Source organism: Apteryx mantelli, chromosome 2 (assembly GCF_036417845.1).
Source record: "Apteryx mantelli isolate bAptMan1 chromosome 2, bAptMan1.hap1, whole genome shotgun sequence".
NCBI classification, from domain to species: Eukaryota; Metazoa; Chordata; class Aves; order Apterygiformes; family Apterygidae; genus Apteryx; species Apteryx mantelli.
In genome coordinates this window covers 43,039,650-43,059,426 of record NC_089979.1, presented here as the reverse complement: position 1 = coordinate 43,059,426, position 19,777 = coordinate 43,039,650, and the positions used below count along the sequence as shown (strand labels likewise).

The 19,777-nt window shown below is 38.5% G+C and overlaps 1 protein-coding gene across 3 annotated transcripts in view; it reads left to right on the top strand.

Annotated features, from left to right (window-relative positions):
- Positions 1 to 882: 882 nt before the first annotated feature.
- UBE2W (ubiquitin conjugating enzyme E2 W) overlaps positions 883 to 19,777 on the top strand; it is a 34,441-nt gene continuing 15,546 nt past the window's right edge. For 2 of the 3 annotated variants that reach the window (XM_067290561.1, XM_067290560.1), the window contains exon 1: positions 883 to 952. In XM_067290561.1, the coding sequence (XP_067146662.1) occupies positions 938 to 952 (15 nt within the window). In that variant the 5' untranslated portion in view covers positions 883 to 937. Of the gene's footprint in view, positions 953 to 12,611; positions 12,798 to 19,777 lie in introns of those variants that run through there. The other variant, XM_013942839.2, reaches the window with a different exon arrangement.

Genomic DNA, 19,777 nt, shown 5'->3' with positions numbered 1-19,777 from the left:
TTACAGCCAGATGTTTTCCTGCAGCAAGCCAGATAAGAGATCCGGGGGACTTAGTCCAAAACGCAGACCCTTAGCACTGCCTGCTGTGGATCTCTAATCCTACTTTCCCGAAATGACGAACCAAATATGAGACAAACTTGCAGAAACCCATAAAAGGAAAAAGCAGGCATTAACTAAATCCCTTAAGGACTCTGGATGTGCAGTTCTAAAAACCTTTAAAAATATGTAGGCCACTGCTCGCAGAACAGTTCTAACCCCAGCCAGGCAACGATGTCCCTATCAGCAGGGAGAAATGTTTGCCTTTTTTGAACTGGCGAAACCTTCCAACCTTTAAAAATATAGCAACCACTCAGTCCTCGCTGCAGGAGCAAGGGCGCACAGACACCGCTTCCCCGCGGTGCTGCGCCGTGCCCGGGTGTCAGGGCGGCGAGGGTGCGGGCGGGCCGCCCCTCCCCCCGCGTGGACCCCAACGGCCGCTCTCTCCCGCCCGCGCGGCCAACGGCCGCCCCGCCCTTCCCCCCCGCGCGGCCCCAACGGCCACCCCCCCGCGTGACGCGGCAGGGGGCGACGAGGCCGCATTTCCACGGCTCTTTCCCACAGCGTGCTCGGGGCTGGCCGAGACGGCCCGGGCGGAGGCTCTAGGGCGGCGCTGCAGCACTGCACGCCCGGCCCCGGCGGACGCAGCCTGTCCCCCCCCCCACACACCCCCGCGGGGAAACCCCGCTCCGCTCGGCAGCCGGCGAGGGCGGCCGTGGCGGCGAGCCCAAGGACGAGGGCCGCGAGCCGCCTCGCCCTGCCCGCGGCGCATGCGCATGCGCGGCCGGGCGGCAGGCAGCGCTCCCCACGTGACCGGCGGGGGCGGGGAGGAGACGGGCGCGCGGCGCTGCGTCTCTGTGGGTCCGGCCGGCGGCGCAGAGGGGCGGGGGGTGGATTCATCATGGCGTCTATGCAGGTGAGGAGCTTGCGGCGGAGCCGGGCAGGAGCGGGAGGAGAGCGCCGGCGCGCCGCGGCAGGGCGCGGGCCCGGGCAGTGGCGTCGCGAGGCCGGGAGGAGCCGCTCTCCGGGAGGGGGGAGGTTGGGGGGAGCGAGGCCGTCGGGGCGGGGGGAGCCCCCGCTGGGGCAGCGGTTGGAGGGTCGGTTGCGGCGAGGCTCGGGGCTGGGCGCGCCGCCGGCCGCTCGGCGGGGCTGGGGCCGCGGGGAAGTAGGGCAGAGTTGGCTGCCGGCGGCGGGATGGAGCTGGGAGCCGCAGGGGGAGGCCGTGAAGGGCGAGGCTGGGCCCGGCTGTGGCGAGGGGAAGGGAGGAGGGAGCAGCGAGTGAGGGAGGGAGGGCGGGCGGGGCAGGCCCGCTCGGTGGGGGAGGAGGCGGGAAGGGCAGAGATCCTTTGGGGAAAAGATGGGGCGCCTGCGGGCGACGAGAGCGACTTGCCCCCAGGAGGGGTCCGGTAGCGATGCAGCCCTCGGGGGGGGGGGGGGCTTGGAGGCGAGGGAAGGGCGAAGGGAGCCGTGGCCCGGGCGGGGTTTGAGGGCGTCAGGGCGTTGTTGGCTCCTGGGGAGGTGGCGGGCTCCCCCTCTGTGGCGCGGCGGGGCGGCCTCCCCGGTGCCGTCGTGAAGACCGTGTTGAAGGATGTGGCCAGCAACTCCATCTTCCCAGAGTTTCTGAGGTTACGGCCCTGTTAATTCTCCTCGAGCACAGGGTGGTTGCGACAGACACGTTTTATCTCAAGCGGTGCGTGAGTGTTGCCTGTGAGGTCCCCCCCTCTCTTTCTGTAAAATGAGATCGTAGTATGTTTTCAGTCCTGTGGACAGATAATGTCCGGTTTGGCTTGGTTGGATGGGTTTGCTGTAGGTACGGTAGCATGAAACATCCTGCTGCTTGACAGGTATTTCCACCTGAATTATTTATTTATACCTTCTCCGAAAGAGTTTTTAAATAGTAGCTGTAGAAATTGCTCTGAAAGAATGGATCGCTTTCACTGTGTGCTGCTGTGAATGGGTGGTGTTTTATTCTGTGACACGCCTAGGACGCGGGCAGGACAAAAGATCACTTGGTTTTGTGACTATGGCCCCTGTTTGTTCTCATTTCACCTGTATTTGAGCTGGGGTTTTTTTTGCCAAATTTCATAATTTTCGATGTTGTATTTGGATCTGGATGATCTAATACTTCTGTTTTCCTTCTCAAGCTGCTGCTATTTTTATTTTCTCTTGTTTTTGTTTTCATTTTGGTCCAGTATAGTTTACATTGTTTTTGTTACGACTAATGGGACAGCGCAGAAAGAGTGTACAAACTGAATCAAATTAGACAGATTTGTCCCTCGATTAGCCTGGGATCCATGCTGGATTTAGTATTGATAATGAGAAGTAAAATGTCAGAACATTGAACCTTATTGGGTAAAAATGTTGCTGATGAAGTCTGGAAGAATAAAAAAGCATTGTATGTCTTTTTGAGTTACTAAAATGAAATGGGATCAAGAACATGAACACACTGTACAGAACATTCTTGATTTAGTAGCAGTTTAGATAAGATAGACTAATCTGTCTTTATCAGCTCTATTTGGCAAATGTATTTTGTAATGCTTTTTTTTTTTTTTTTTTAAGTGTTCAAACTTTTACAAGCAAAGCTGCAAAATAGAAGCAATAGTTTATTCAGCAGAATCTTGTTTAGAACTGTGTAAAAATCCTAGGGAAATGACAGTTGTGAAACTTTAAGGAGACACTCCCTGAGACTCTGTAAACCTGTGCTGTGCTGCTATCTCTGGCCTATTAAATGACCTTGTACAGCTTGCCTCACCATCGTTCCTGCATTTCCCTTTGTAAAAGGGAAATGGTGATTACAAATTAAGTAAGGTTGTTTAAAATACATGAATGATAAATGCCCTCTGAAAGGAAAATGACAGTAATGTGTTGAGGTAGTACTCTTTTCCTGAAAATATGGCAGTGGTAAGTCTAGTATTGTAATTGCTTTCATTTTAGAAATACTGGCTGCAAGATTTCTGTTTGTTTTTTTTTTTTTAATGATGTTTTGTGGTGTTTTGATGAGAGATTCAAGAGAATTATGGAGTAGCTTTTTTGTTGTTGTTCGTATCTTTACAATTGTATAACCTTCTGACAGAATTCTTGTTCCCATTATCCTAAAGATGAGCAATAAAATGGGAAGCATGGCTTTGTAGAGGTTTCCTTAAACTGTTTAAATAACTAGTCTGATACTTTTAAGTGATATTTTTATTTAAAAAAAAATCACTTAAAAATTCAACCTGTATCTGGAGAGTTAATGAACCTGACACCAAGGAAAGAGTTGAGAAATTGAGAGTATTATTACAATTAAATTGGTTGACATATCACTCTAGCATCGCCCACTGTATTATTTTACTGGGGGCTCAACATTTGTTTAAAAAAATCAATGACTCCAAAGTTTAGTTTAAAAGTTAAAATCACTTGTACATGACCTTTGACAACAGTCTGGTCCAAGACCTGAGGATAATAAATATCATAATTTTAATCTTCAGGTTTTAATTCTAAGCTTGTAAAGCTTGGATGTTTGAGGAGAACATGCAGAATTTAAATTTATTGTGATCTTCATTTGCATTAATGTTCTTTAATGGTAGTTTTCTCTGACTTCTATTTTTCTGGGAGAAAAAAAAAAAGCTAGTGTTGGTGAGATCTTGTGTTTTGTTTTCTAACCACTGCATTGTCTAAAGTGTTGGCTAGTTCATCACTGGATTGATACAAATTTGGTTTACCTGATTTTAGTCAGTTGCTATTTTTTTTTTTGTTTTAACAAAAAACTTGATAGAAAAGCATATTTTTAAAGATTATTAAGAAAAGGCCAAGCTTGTGCAACTTCTTCATGAAAAACAGTAGTATTTTGGAAAACTGTGAGCGTTGTATAGAATGTGTGAATAGAATGTATTTGCTTAAGAAAATTTGGTATAGTACTTCTGGTCTTAAACCTTAAAGCTCTAGATAACATTACAATGTACCCAGAGCATAATGTAAAGCAGTTTTTCTTGAGGTTTCAGTGGCTTGTATAAATTTTCCCCACCCCCTACCCCACTGCCTAAAAGGGTTGGGATGAAACTTGTGGGAAGCTTTTGTATTGCTAGTGGCTGGTGTTTCGTGATAAGGTTCTGGGCAGTCTTGAACTGTAACATGAATTCTGCATTGCCATCTAGCACATGAGTGTTTATTTTATTAAGTGCCTTTTTAGACAAATATTTTGCAGGAAAAAATCAAATCTTATTGTTGGAACAAACTTTTAAAGTAGTATGTTTTATTTTGATGTGTGCATGTGTTTTGATGGTGGCCTATGTAACAGGCAGTTTTCAAGGGCAAAAATAAAGTCCTAATCAAATGCATAGTGAAAACTAACATTCTGCACTCTTTATTAAAGCTTTTTGTGCCATTAATTACATTAGCTCTGTATTTAATCAGATTTGAATATCTTTTTGTACAAACCACATGTGCCTAATTTAAATGAAAAGAACAGAAGTTATTCTGGTGATAAAGTGCACCCTTAAAACTGTTTCCATAGACGTGTTTGTGTTCAAATATGTCCGTTCAGAATTCAGGTTTTCAAGGAACTTGGTATTAAAAATATAAGGAGGGGAAAGGTAGGATGGTAATAATTAAAAAGTCAGCATTATGGATAAAGTGCATGTTTCAAGCTGAAGGCGTGAACAGTTGATATTTGTGGGTTTAGGGAAAGTGTTAATTCAGAATGTGACACTTCGTATAGAAATGATGTATTTTTTTCTGTATTTTTAGCTGAGCTTCCTTGTTTTTATTCTTTACCTGCTCTTCCATTCTCAGAGGAAGTTCTGTGTTTCCAGCTGCTCTGAGAACAACTGTTTATTGCTTAATATTTCTTCAGTATTTGAAACATTTTTATATAGTAATTTGGAAATCATTTCTTCTTTATTGAGTTGACCGTTTTATCCAGAAAAGTTCTAAATTATTTTTAATGTAACTTAAAAGAGAAAAAACCTTCAGTGAATAAAAATATTTCAGTGAGGTTGCACATGTATAGCCTGCTATTAGGGGGTCATAAGACAGGAAGTTATTTACGTTATTTCAAATAAAATATTAGAAACAGTAAATAAAAAAAGTAGTACTTATTTTTTTACAACCAATTCTGGGATATAAACAGAATGAAATTATTGGTAGTTATAAACTACTTGAGATATTTAGTGGTGCCATTGTGGTTGACGATGAAAACTTCAAGCATTCCTTAAACTCAAAAATGCAAATACCATGAGTGAGACCAGAGCGAGTGGAAAGCAAAAGTATTTCTCCTGTCCACTAAGTGGTTTAGTCCTTTATGTAACCTTCAGTTGTCTGTCAGTACTGATATGTGGTATATTAGTTTTGGCCTATAGCCATGCTTCAGTAAAATAAGATAAATGCAAAACTTATTCTTGTTTTACCAACATAGTTTTAAAAAGTTGATTAAAAAAGCAAGACTAAAGTGAATTGAAAATCAAATGCAGTTTAAAATTTGTAGCCTGTAAGTCAGAGATAAATAAAAGTTGTGGTTTTGGCCCTAAGGAGTCTCACTTGTTTTTGCATCTGATCACATAAAGTAGGATTTTAGAAAATACTGTGCTGTGTAGCAAGTGCATAATTTTTGAGCTAGAACGGAAAAGTTCATTTTAGAAAGAAAAAGAAGTAGACTTCAGTTTACGTAAATGTCCCTGAATATCAGCAAATCTTCCTTATAACTGCACCAGCTACATAGCTAGAAAACTGAAAACCTCTCATTTTGAACATTGATGTGTATATGATTTAAATGAGGAAAATAAAGGCAAGTGGATAGTTATTGTATAGAGCACTGTCATTCCAGTTGATCGTAAATTTTTTCTGCTCAACCTTTGATAATATCTTGTTCTTGCTTTTGGGCTGAGCTATTTAAGCTCTGAGAAGAGGAAAAGAGAAAACAATAGATTTGCCAAAGCCAGGGAATGTTGTCTTATTAAGCTGTAACTTTGGAAAGCTCTACAGGTTTATAATTAATAAACTAAAGCAGTTTAGCTTGAATAATGTGTAAAACTTGGTAGATCAAGCACTTTCCGTAACTGTTTGCTCAATTTCTATCAAGCTAAGACTTGAAGACCTAAGGATCTTCACTGTATAATATGGAGTATTCACCAATATAGCCTATACCTACAGGAGATGTGATTAAATTGCCCCTAATGATATGAAAGAAATAAGGCACAACTTAAATTGAACTCCTCCTTTGGTGCGTTCAGCAAATGCAAATGTGTTCGATATAACAATGTCTCTTAGGTAGCCTTGGTCTACAACAAAAAGACAAAAAGAAAGCTTTTTAAAGTAGTTTGCAGGCTCCCATTCTTGGGGGTGGGTGGGGGGGAGCAAAGCTCTTTTAATCTGTACTTTGAGACAAAAATTTTGTGCATCTGACATGGTTTTGCAGTAGCAAAGGACTGATAGAGCTGTCCAGATGTGGGTTGGTTGTTTTTTGTTTGTTTGTTTCTTGAGGGGAGGAGGAGACAATATTACACGTTCGTTAAACCTGTTACAACTATGTTAGTTAAAAAAGTAAAAAATAAAATAAAAAGAGCCAATAAGCAACCTTTTGTGATGAAGGTCAGGTCGCCCATCTTCTGCCTCTCTGCTTTTGACAGTTAAAGGTTCTCAAAAGATACTCTAGAATCTGTGCCAGTCCTTGCAGATTTTTTTCTCTGAAGTGACCTCTATCACTGGAATGAAAAGCAGGTATTAATCTGGGGGAAAGAAGAAGGGGGAAAAAAAAACCCAAACCCCACCAGGGCTGATCTGCCTCCCTGGGAGCAGTATTAATATGTCAGATAAGAAAGGACATAAATTATCAGTGGTAGAGCAGGAATTGCTGAGACACCTTAATTTTGGTAATAAAGGATCTCATGGAGAATACTAACTACTCATCCTTTCATATGCAGTTTAAAATTCTGTTTCTCTTTGGATAATTACAAAATCCAAATTCTTTGTCGTCTTTTTATTCAGCTTATTTAAAAATACTGCTTGATCAGCCTCAGGAAAAATTCCTTTATATATGTTAATAAATATTGTTATTAATAATGAAGTATAGTAAACATTGTTTCTAAAAGTCTGCTGGAATAAAATCCTTCAAGGAATTTTATGCTGCTTGTTTACATAGATTTATTTATTTCTTCTTGGTTAGAAGTTGATGACCAATAAGGAGACAGGACAAGGAAACTATGTGGATTGAGTTTCTGAAGAAAGAAATTCTCTCCCTGTCATATTCAGGGATAGAGGCTTGATAACTATTTAAATCCTTTTATAGTTTGCTGCTTCCAGCTTTTATCTCTCCCTTCCAAAAGGCTTATTGTCAGAATACAACATTTTATCTTGGTATCAGCTTCTAGAATGTTCTTCATAAGGATAGGATTTGCTTTAAATTCACAGGTTTGATGTCAGAAATGGGATTATCTGGAAAAAAACCTTTACAGATGGTGGTCTAGAGAGTACAATTTTTTTTGTGTGTGTGTGCCGTTGTCAATGATTGCTGTTTAATTATACTGTAGTTTTGATTTTGGGTTGATCTTGTCTCTTAGTGAGTTTTAAGTCAGTCGTATCATTGCCTTTGGAAGACGATGATATGAAATTATCCATTATCCTGAATGTTGTCATCTCCGTTGCTTTGACCTTCCAGTCAAATACTGAGAAATTCACAGCTTGCAGTATTTCTTTCTTTTAGACTATCTTGGAGAACATGAAGATAGTATTCTATTTAGTGAACAGGGAAAGCAACAAACAATGTTTATTTCCCCTTCCTCTCTTTCCCCCCTCCACCTCCCCCCAACAGAATCTAATGAAACTTCAAAATATCTCAAAAGAACAAAAGATTGGTGGAAGCTTCTTCTAAGTAGCTCATTAAGAGAGTCATGCACTGCCTTTATGTCCCCTTCTAAAGAGAGAACCATATGAAGAGCCTGACATTCAGGACTTGAACTATGGATTGGTCGGGGAAAATAACATTGTAGAACTAGGTTGCCAGATGTTAACATGTTTTATTAGAAATGAGAAGGAAGAGACTAATCTGCCTCTGCAGTCTGAGTACAGATTGAAAACCTGATATTCAGCCAAAAATAGATAAAATTGAAAAATGATTCTTTAAATTCAAATCCTGGTGTTAATTTTCCTGGCCATAGTATTTTGTGAAACAGTTTTGTTACATGTTCTGCTGAAGCTTTAATTGGGCACATACACTCAATTTATCCCTCGTCCCTCCTCATTTCTTCCTCTGGGCCTTGATTAAAACTTACTATAAGAACTATTAACTTCATTACGAAAAATTCTCCCAGGATCATGATAGTCAAGTATCTGGATAGCTTGTGAGATTGGGAATTTGGGCCAAATGGTTTTACCTGAATAGCAGGATATGCTCTACAGGGGCTTTCTTGAATGTCCTGATTATTCATTAGGAAACAAAGGATTTTTGACCTTGTAGGAACAGCTTTTTCATCTTTTCTGTAGATTATGTAGTAAAATGGCCTGTAGTAGGTAAAATTCTCTTAAATGTCACTATCTTTCATCTGTGCCTTGTTTCTCTTTATTCTGTTTGAAAGCTGTTTGGCATTTGAAATTAGGTTTCTAATTAGAGAGTAACATGAAATTGATTCCAGAAATACTTACACTGTTAAGAATGTCTTTTCTGTAGAGGACTCTTGTTTGAAAAGCAGGGCTGTTTGCACAGTGTTTAGAATTTCATATTCTTGACTTGAGATACTTTTCAATGAGAAAAGCATGAATGGAAGAACCAAAATACAGAAACTAAAGAGTTCTTGCTAGCCATGTTCTCTCGGACTGGTAGTTGTATGTAGCAGGCCAGTAACAGTTTTGCTTATGAAACAACATGGTGGTGTTGTAACAACACTGTTGTTGCAGACTGGTAACGACTCCTGTTCTGGTTCACCCTGTTTACCTCCATCTCTTGAGGGAGCACTTTAAGAATTCTGTCTTCTGCGTGCAAAAAATTCTCCAAATCAGAAAGGATGTTTATTTTGGGAACAGAAGAATATTATAACTTGAATGGAGGAGGAGGTGACTTGTAATTCATAAGTAAAGTGTAATTTTTTTTTCCAGGATTACTTCATAGGACTGACAACAGTTCTGTGCTAAGATGGAGTTTACTGGGTAAATTAAATCTTCAGCTGTGGGAGAGAATCATTAGTAGTTACTGAGGAAACTTTATTGGTTATTCCTAGGATGCAGCTGCTTTTCCCATGTAAGATAGAAGAGTGGGGCTCTTATGGGATTAGTTTTTAACTCCTTTTCATGAGCTGGCTTTTTCTTCCTCTTAGATATCCAGGCAAGATTAAGATTGAGTCTACAATTTGCAAGGTTTTAGAAGGACTGGCTACTCCTTTCTTACAGCATTGCAACAAAAGGGAATTGTGGTGTGTGGAAATGGAAAGTTTTTAAGAAAGTTCAAGCGCAGATGTTTTGGACACCCATGTTTCCTGGTTTGTAATATTTCAAAGCTGCTGTTCCATCTTTATGTTCCTCATTTCATCATGATATTCTGTAATTGAGCATGGCTAGTTGAGTCTCTGTTTGCTACTCCAGGTGGAATGGCCACCATGTTCCAGCTTTTAATCACCCATCACAGCTTGTCTTGGTGGTAAAAGAAGGTGTGGATATGGAGCATTTGCTTCAGCAGAAATGAAAGGAAGCTGTTTACCCGTTTTCCATTTGTTTTCTGCTCTACTGGCAGAGAGGAATGTTTTTTTTTCCCCCAACTGTTTCATACCAAACTCTTTGCTCGCTGTCCCTAATACATCCTGTCTTGTACTGAATCTCCTTTTGGGTCAGTCAGCTCAGCTTTTCTGTCTCTTCTTAAACTTCCAAGCCTTCTTAAGGGTTGTTCACAGGTAAAGTATTTATTTAAGGTAGCTCATTATTTAGTTTTCAGCTTACCCATTTAGAACCTTGCACACCTCATGCAACACTTGAAACACCAGAAATGGAATACTGAAGAACTGCAAGATCAGGCACTTGAACGTATGTGTTGAGCTTTCTTCAGTTTTATTTTTCTTTGTATCATTTGCCTTTATAGGGTTTATATACTCAGCTCTGAGGAAATAATAAACATGGAGTATGGGCACACAGTAAAACTTGGTCGTGGTATGGCAGGTTAACACTTCATGCTCATCAGCAAAGCAGTGCACATGCTTTGCCCACACCAGTTATAAAGTAAAATTCATAAACTAAAACCATATTCATTGACTACCTTAATTGCTTTCAACTGTATGTACATATTCATACTTGTTATTGACCCCTATAACTAAGGGTGCCTCGCATTTTCATTGTAAGCATGTTTTTGTTTGCATATAGTTTTATTGAACTTTAACTCTGTCTAGGCTCCAGTTTTCCAAGGGAGGGGCAGAGCTGTTGTAAGAGTTCTGGCAATGGGCTTAGGACTGGAAGAGACATCTGATATTGTGATATTCCTTTCTAAAGGTATTAAGAAAGGTACTTTTCATATACCTACAAAAATTACATAGGTTTTCATGGTGGGGAAAGCAAAATACCTTCGAATGCAGTGTAGCTTTGTGGGAGCTTGTGCTTGGAAAGTCCTGTCTGTCTTTGGTTATGATCCTTGTTTATGGGAGAACCAGAAAAAAAGATTGCTGGTTTGGGGAATGTAATAGTGGTATTGTCATATGTGCTGTAGGAATATAGGTTATTCCCATGTGAGTTAGCTGATGGGGGGCAGGGGCATGATTTTGCATCTGTTAATAAATGTTTGTGAGATATATCTAGTGCAATGGTGTAGTAACCAAACTTTCTGATTCTAGGAGATGCATTCTGAAATACTCATGTTACCAACAGCCAAACCTCCTCCTGTACTAAATATCCTGTATTTATGTATACCCTTTACTTATTTATACATACCCTTTTTCACACTGTATCTCTTTTTACATACTTCTGCCCCACCCAACTGTCTGAGATGACTATATATATCTCTATATCTGACATGACTATGCCTTCTGCTCTAGAGTGGCATTAGTAAGAAATGGGGGGCTGAGAGCTCAGTGGACATTATTTTGGACTTGTGAGCTCTAGTTTGACCAGTCTTGCACTGTGCATTCACTAGTGATTGTATTCTTAACTGAATATATTGGCTAATGAGGAAGTCTCTAGTGCTGCAACAGTGAAATGTTTTGAAGTTTGAAGTTTCTTGGAGAGAAAATACTTTGACTTTTGGATTCAAGAAGCCTGGGTGACAAAAGGCATAAATCAAATGATGTAATTCCCTTGGCATAGGGAAGTCAAAAATCAATATGGGTTTGTGACCAAGAGGGAGATCCCTCTGTGCAGATTTGATTGTACTGTAGTCTTGCTAGTGCTTATACCAAAACTGGCACATTGTCAGGCACGTTAGCTGGGCATACATCCTGACTACTTTCTGATGAGGCTCCCTGTAATGCTGCTTCTCTGAATAAATAGTACTTTATATTCTAAAAGATAGCTGGCCACTGAATAATCTTGCCACTGCCCCCTGAGAGGCAGAATCTGTCCTGATGGTTTACAGATAATTTTGTGAGGAGTTGAGCTACCACAGTTTGCGGAAAGTGTTGCCCCAGCATAACTTTCTCACTACTCTGACAGAGATTTTTGCTCTAGAAGGGTAAATTAAAAGCAATAAAGCAAAGCTTTCAGAACTAGGTGGACTACCCGTGTTCTTTGGAGCTTTAAGGAAATGCACCAGGAATTGACATGAGGGAAGATTTAAACCTCTCATGAATTTAACTATGGCATTTGAGATCTTACCACACCTGTTCCAGAGCTGGCAAAGAAAGATGTGTGCCAGTTTGGAGAAAGAAGAGTGTGGATTTCTGCCTGGCAAAGGTGATAGAAGCTGTTGGCTTTGGAGTTGTATTTAACTTGGGAATTGTGACAGGCAGTGGCTGCCATCTTTTTGATTTACAATGATTTAGTTTGTTGTGAGCTGTCTGGGGAACCAGCAGAAATTTTACTTTGCTGACGCCTTGTTAGTTTTGTGTTCTTTGCTGCCCATACTTTGAGAAGTCTTATGTGAAGGGTAACTGAGGGGATTGCACAAAATCCTACTCGACAGAATTAGCAGTAGAATACAAAACATTACTATGTCAGACATGTCAACTACTTGAATAAACTTTCTTTTGGAATAGATGTTTGGATCAGTTTTAAGCTGTGTTCTTTGATTTCATCACTGAATCACTCTCCTATAGAGGTAGGAGTATAAGCAATCTTGGTTTCAAAGACTTCTACGCTTATGAAAATACTTGTGTAAACTACTAGTTGTGTCGCTACTCTATCTTTTGCAGTTGTTATTCCTTTATTTGGAGGACTGTGTTGTTAACCCATCTTGGTTTCTGGTCTCCCTACTCTTCTGTTCACTCTTCGTCTTGGTAGTGAATGTTGTACCAGATTGTACTTTTTAGTTTTGGTTTCCTGGGACTTTGGATTAAAAGAATGTTTAAACATAAAATCCTTTCTCTCAAAACTTTAAAAAAAAAAAAAAAAAAAAGGATTGCCTATGTAACCTTATTTCATTCCCCCTTTATGTAAATAACTTCATGATTGTAGTCTGTTTTTTTTTTTTTTCTCAGTGATCTAGAATAAAATGTTGGACTGTAGACTGACAAGCAGGAAAGGAATTTCTGTACAGAATCTTATGATGGATTAGGAGAAACATCAGAAAGATGGTCTTGTGGTCTGAAGAGAACAACACAGCAAGCACAGATCCCAAGAGCTTGTCAATGTGTAGAAGATACCTGCTTTAGTGAGCGATGGAGGTAATTTGGGTGTAGCTGCACTAGATTTTATTTTGACTTAAAGGAGCTGGTTGCAAGGCTGGAAACAACCAGAGTACGTGATAGGAAGAGTAGTGCTCTTGATTCATGGTAAGAAAAAAACCCAAGAGTAATAATGATAGTGACTTCAGAGATGCATGTTTCAACAGAATTGGAGATTTAGAAATACAGAAGGTATCTTGATAATTCATGTGTGAGTGCTGCAGAGTTACAGGTTTCTAGAAGAAAGTATAAATTTGCAGTGGCAAGCTGTTTCAATATGAAAAAAATACAGGAAGTACAGTAGAAGTCAATATGCCTACATGAGTAGCAGTTTAGTGACTTGAAGATCAAAAAGGTATTGTACAAAAAAAGTGGAAATAAGTAGTTACTGCTAAAGCTCAATTTAAAAGAAAGAGGCAAGCAGGCAAGAGTGAAACCAAACATGGTGTATTGTGGTAAAATTAGCAGGTTTGAAAAACATTAAGAAAGGGTATTATAAATCTCTTAGAAGAAAGACAAAGAAAACAATGAGCCCATTGATGGAAAAATAAAGCAAAGAATAGATGATACAGATACTTAAGAACAGTGGGACAGTAAATCACGCCTAACAAAAAGGACAGATTCAGTAGTTTTTGGGTATTGGATATGTGAAAGTCAGCAGAATTCTATTTGTGTTGTTTTGGGGGGGGTAAATATTTAAGCAACTGAAGTAATCTGAGTTTTTGGCAATTACTTTGAGCGTGTTTACAGATGATAGTAGAAGAATAAGCATGGTATCTGTCATGTAAAAAGCTGGCTTCTGGAAACCACTGTTGGACTGAATGGTCTCTGATTCTAGAAGATATAAACAATTAACTTGCAGGTACCTAGGTAAAAAGCATCCAAAATGGATTACACTGAACTAACATGATTTCCTCCTTTGATTGTGTGGTAACAATTGCATCAGAAGGGAGCGGTAGATGTGCTTTCTTCTGATGGTACAAATATTTTTTGACTTGCATTAGTGTGACATTTTAGTAAGTGAACACAGAAAATGTTGTTTAAATCAGTGGATTCTAAATTTTTTGTCCTATTAACTGCAGAGAGTGCTTCTCAAGGAATCACATATGTAATTTGGTCATAGTATAAGTACTTTGTTTCAAGTTAGGTGTCTGATTGAGAAGTGGCATTTCGTTTTGTTAAACTGAGAAAATGTAACAAAGGGTATTTTGAGGACAGTCTGTTTTGGTTTTCATGCTTTCTAAAAGCAGCTTGGATGATTTGAATACAAGTGTTTTTACAAAATGCACAGGTGACAGTAAATGGAAAAGCTTCAACTGAAGAAGCATTTAAATCAACAAAACGCAATTCAGTAAAGACGGGTACAGAGTAATTAACTGGAGCATGGGGTGAGAAGAGAACATACAAATATAAATGAGTGCTTGACTAACCAATACTCATGCAGAAGGGGCTCTAGGTTACCAATTCAGTCTGAATGAGAGTCAACAGGATTGTGCTATTACAAAGAAGAAGCAAATCTCTGAGGTATATTCACATAAGTGTTGTGATAAGACATTCTCCTCAACTGTGCCACTGTGAGGCTTCAGTGCTTTTGAGTATCATGTTTCTAAATCTAAATGTGTTAAGGAGTCAGCTGGAGAGTAGCAAAAATGAAATGCTTAGTAAACAAGACTTGTGTGGGGGAAAGTTGAAGGAATTAGATTTATTTAGTGAAGGTTAGGGAAGGAGAGGAGTAATAAGTTGAAATAAGTAAAAGAATTTTTCTATGTGTCAATGAAGAGTGTAAGAGAATTTGACATAAATCATTCATCTAGATCTACTGTGAAGAAAATCCTTCTAATTATAAAAGCAGCAGAATGGGCAACAACCAGAGATGGTGTGATGTGGAAAACATTAAAGACTTTTAAGTGAAAGGATATTTTAAGAATACTTAATCTAGCCTCATGTTAGGAAGAAGGAGAGGTGACTTCTGTGAGGTCTCTTCTATGTTTATAACATTCTAGAAATGAGATGTTAAGAATTTTCAGACAATCTTAACTCCATTATACTTTGTCCTGCTATATATGTCTCTGCTAATACCTATAGAATTTTGTGCAAGAAAAGCAGTTTTTTATGCTCATGCCTATGAAATACAAGAAAGTCTTTTCTCTCCCTGAAGCTGTCCCATTTTTAAATGCTTAACTTTAGAAACTTACAGTTGCAGTGTGCCTTTTGTACGTAAAATGTGAGTGGGCCTGGTATTTCAGTCATGTTTCTCTTTCTTTTTTTGAATATATATCTGAACAATAAATTATCTTCAAGTGACGCTACCACCGTGCATTTCTGACTGTGTGTGAGATGCAGTAGTCTTTAGATTTAGCATTTCTCTGAGAAAATTAATGTTCTTTGTAACTTGTTTGTTCAACTAATACAGACATTTTTAACACTAAAGAGGAATTCATTTCAAGTTGTTGCATTTAAACTTTGGATGTTTTCTGTTTTACTAGGAGCTGAAATTTCCTAACTGAGCTGTATGAATCTGGTCTTCGAGGTCTACACTTAAGCAATTTTTTTTTTTTTAACTCCTGATAATCCAGTGTTGTGTATTAATGAGACACAAAGCAGCTAACAAATTATTTTGAGTTGTGGTGAAGGGGAGAAAAAAAATAGACCCTCATAATATCTGGAGATTATCTTCAGGATTTTCTGAGTATCTTCAGCTGCATAGAGGGCTATATTGGCAAGAATGTAGCCGTCAAGTTAAAGAAAGTGATCCTTCCCCTTTATTTGGCGCTTGTGACGTGACATCTGCAGTACTATGTTTTGGGATCCCAGGTACAAGAAAGGCACTGATGTACTGGAGTGAGTCCAACAGAGGGCTACCAAGATGAGGGGCTGGGCTACATCATGTGCAGGGAGAGACTGAGAAAACTGCATTTGTTCAGCCTTAAGAAGGAAAGGCAAAGGGAAGATCTTGCCACTGTTTATAACAATCTAATGGGAAAGTATAGAGAAAACAGATCTTGACTCTTCTCAGGTACACAGTAGAAAGACAAGAGGCAACAGACACAGTTTGAAACATGAGAAATTCCAGTAAGATATGAAGAAAACATTTTGTACTGTGGAGGTGGTCAAACACAGGAACAGGTTGCCCAGAGAGGCTGTAGAATCTCCATCTGTGGAGATACTTGAAACTTGACTGGATGAGGCCCTGCTGTAATTGTAGCTGCCTTGAGTAGGAGGCTGGACTAGACAGCTGACTTCTGGAGGTCCCTTCCAGCCTATGTGATTCTAAAAGTAAATTGGTTGGGTTTATTGGTTAGGGAATTAAATAGGGTTCATTAGAGAAACTTTGTTGCTTTAAACTTGATAAATCTTTAGATGAAGTTGGACCTTTGTTAATGTCCCCTTTTGACTGAAAGCTTTATCCAAGCATCTTAATTTTGCAGTTGAAATGTTAAGTTTTCTATCTTCACCTTGCTTGTTTTTTTCCCATATATTGATATCTTAGTTCTAAGAATTTTATCTCTTAGATGAGACACTTTGACTAAAATATAATTGCAAAAGCTAGATGAATATCAATTTTTTTGCTAGATTATTTTTTATGAAAATGCTTATCTTACAGTATTTGTGATACTTCAGAATATTCTGAGCATATAGATCTGATTCCTGGGTCCAAGATATCTTTGTACAATAATGCAGAATGGTTTCAGTAGAATTTTGCTCAAGTGCAGAAGGACAGAACTCTTAAATACTCTAATACTTAAAACTTTCTCAACAGTAGTTACTCTTTCTTCTTAAAGGAATTTTTCAGTAGTTGATTGAACTCTGTTTAGCAGGCCATGCTGCCCTCTAACAATTTTGTTCCTATTGCTGTAGAGTACTCCTGTGTATCTTCTGGAAAAGCTCTGTAGGCAACTATTCATTAGTCTGTGCAGAAATAACTGAGTTAATGCTTGATAGACTTTTCACCAGAAATTTTCAAAATTTGGTTTGTACCATTAAAGATACCCAGGCATGTTAGCCAGATATAATTAACTTGTATGGCATGGTTAATGGAATAGTACAGAGTTGTAAAATAGATAGTATCTTTTCTTATTCCAGTTGGAAAAAACAAATAAGGGCTTGTATGCCCATAAGTATCAAATCTTAAATGTTGGTTGCTCCAATTAAAGTCATTTTTTTCCCTAAAGACCTTGCCTTGCTTCTATCTTTAGATCATAGTGGCTAGAGTAACACTTATGAAATCTTAAAAGCATTTTTTCCCTTGAGCTAACACTTTGAGTTTCTTTCATTGTAGGGATTAGAAAAATCTAGGAATTTATCATAAATTTACATCTGTGACCTTTAATTTCAAAGAAAGTTGTGTAAGATTGTAGGTATAGCTGGAGTTGCATCTTTCTCTGATAGTAAAAATGAAAAGATGCCATGCCTGTTCTAATAGCAGCTGTTGGACTACTGTTCTGATTTCTTATAGTGGTGGGTGAGATCCTGTGTGTGTTTGTGTGTAAGGTTGTGACCTTAACCTCAAGGTGAGCAATATAGTGATATATGAAATCCATCAGGGTACAGTATAATGGAGAACACTGCTGTTATCCAAGTTAGGCATAGGATTAAACTGATAATAACATTAAGGTTGGAGGCAATAACACCTTTTGCTGGTATTTGCTTCTGATTGGGATGTTCTTCTGGGATGTGGAGCAAGTCCAGAAAAGATGTGGGTTTCTTGCATCCCCTCCTCACTTTTCTGGAGAGGGACCATGCCTGTGAACCTACTGTTAGTCAGATTTGCACTGGAGTTTTCTTTGCATAATAGGTAATCATAGTCAGATTTTCTTTGTGTGTTCCCATATTTCAAAGTGATAAATTTCTTTGCTAAAACTTGTTTTCGTTTTCTCTACACTGGCTATATTATAGCCTTTCTTATTTTGGAGACTTATATTATTGCGTCTGGCTTGAAAATATTAAGATATGCATACCCATTTTCTATTGAATATGTTCTTTTCAGCTTTATATGGGAATGAAGTGGATAATTTTTCTATTGGCATTTTCAATGGGAGCTGCCTGAGCTTTTGTTGATACTCGTTTGGACTAGCTAACTTGGAAAAAAGATAATTTCTTTTGTCTTTAAAATATGATTTTGTTTACTGTGACACCATTTACACTTTGAGTCAAAAGTAAACACTGTTATTTCTCTGGGATGCATTTTTCCTGGATCTTAATATGTTTTTGTATTGTAGCTGATTAGAAGTGATGTGTTGTCTGTGTATGTTATTTGCATTTAATGGGCAGGTGCTCATGAAGGTGACAACAGATTTTTAAAATGAGAGGAACAGAGCATTTCAGTGGCTACTCTAGTGATCATGTACAAAATTTTTCTTGGTTTACTGATGTTCTAGAAGAAGCCATAAATATTACGTGTGAGAACTGAAACACTGTGAAGCAGTTTGAGAGAGAGTTTTTGCACTGATGAGACAAATGAAAAAATGACCAAGACTGTATTAGCCTGAAAACAAGTTTTTTGGAGAAAAGTAGCATAGGTCTAAATTATTATCACTTAAAATAGCTTCTCATTTAAAATGTGGGGTTTTTTAGAAGGATACAGAACAACCAAAACTTCCTCTCTTCAAATTACTGCTGTTTGGTCAGGTATTGATACCTTAATGTGGATGTTTTTATTTAATTTTAAAATGGATTTTAGGCTTATTTTTATAAAGACAAGTGTGTAGTCTGTCTATGTGTATAAGTAAAGAGGTCTACTGAATTGTTTTCTGGTCTTGTATACATTTGTTCCTTCATTGTTTTTATCTAACATTTCCAAATTTCTTCTCTCCTAGTGGAAGAATTTTCATTGCCCTTATGATAAAAGGTTCTCATCTGAACTTTTTTTATATTTCTCTATATGACGATCTACATGACAAGGCATATAGATTGAATTTACAGGTTGACTACCATTGATTTTTATATGATGATCTTGGAAAGAATCAGAAAGTGAAATGACTTCAAACCATCTTTTCCACTCAGATTAAGAACCTATAAAATGATTTTGGAATGTTGTTCTATTGCAACTTAATTCATGATAGGGTATGAAATACAGTTGCTGTTATGTGTCTGAGATTTTCCTAAGCTATGTGTAAAAAAGCAAATATTGAACACTAGGGATCTAATCTGCTTCTCACTGTGAGCAAATTATATAACTTTCCTATGGAAACATTACCATTATTTTTCAGTTTGTTTTTCTGTACACCAATTATAACAGCCTTTAATTAAAATTGTTTCATGGCATAATGTTTCTCTTCAAAATGAAGTTATTTAACTGCTTACAAATAAGTTATTTAGACTTTCAGAGTGTATGTCTGGGTTCCCAGACTAAAGCTTTCAAAGTAGCAGCACAAAGCAGATTTTCAGGGATGTTTGATAGAGACAGAAGTTTATTTTAAAGGTAAATTGCAGATGTTTCTGAGTAGTTAAGTAGTTGTGTTTTTGAATTTATTATGGCCTTTTTAAAAAGGAAATGAGATACTGGATCAATTCTGTGTTGACAAGTGAATTTCCCCCTTCCCTCCCTACCCCACAGATTTTTTTTTTTTTTTTTAAGTTCTGCTGAACATCAGAACAAACCTATGTTTTTTAAAGTTGTAGACTGAATCAAAATAAGATACTAGAACAGATTTTTATGCACCTTGAATGGGTTAAAACCCATATAAGATCATTTTGACTAGTAAGGATGAAGGAAATGGACTTGTAGATGGTAATTAATAAAAAGTGTTGGTAGGAAAAAGGAGAGTAAGAAATGAGAAGATCTTGAACTTTCTGTTACCTAGATGGCTTGGAAATGACAAAACATGTCTCATAACCTTTTACATGCAGAAAATACACTCTGAAAGCATGGCCAATGATAATGCTTCATATAGGTTTCATTTCCCTCCCTCAATAGAATTTATAGCAACTGACAATTGTTTCATACAAGGAGTGGTTGTGGTTATTGATTTATATCAATA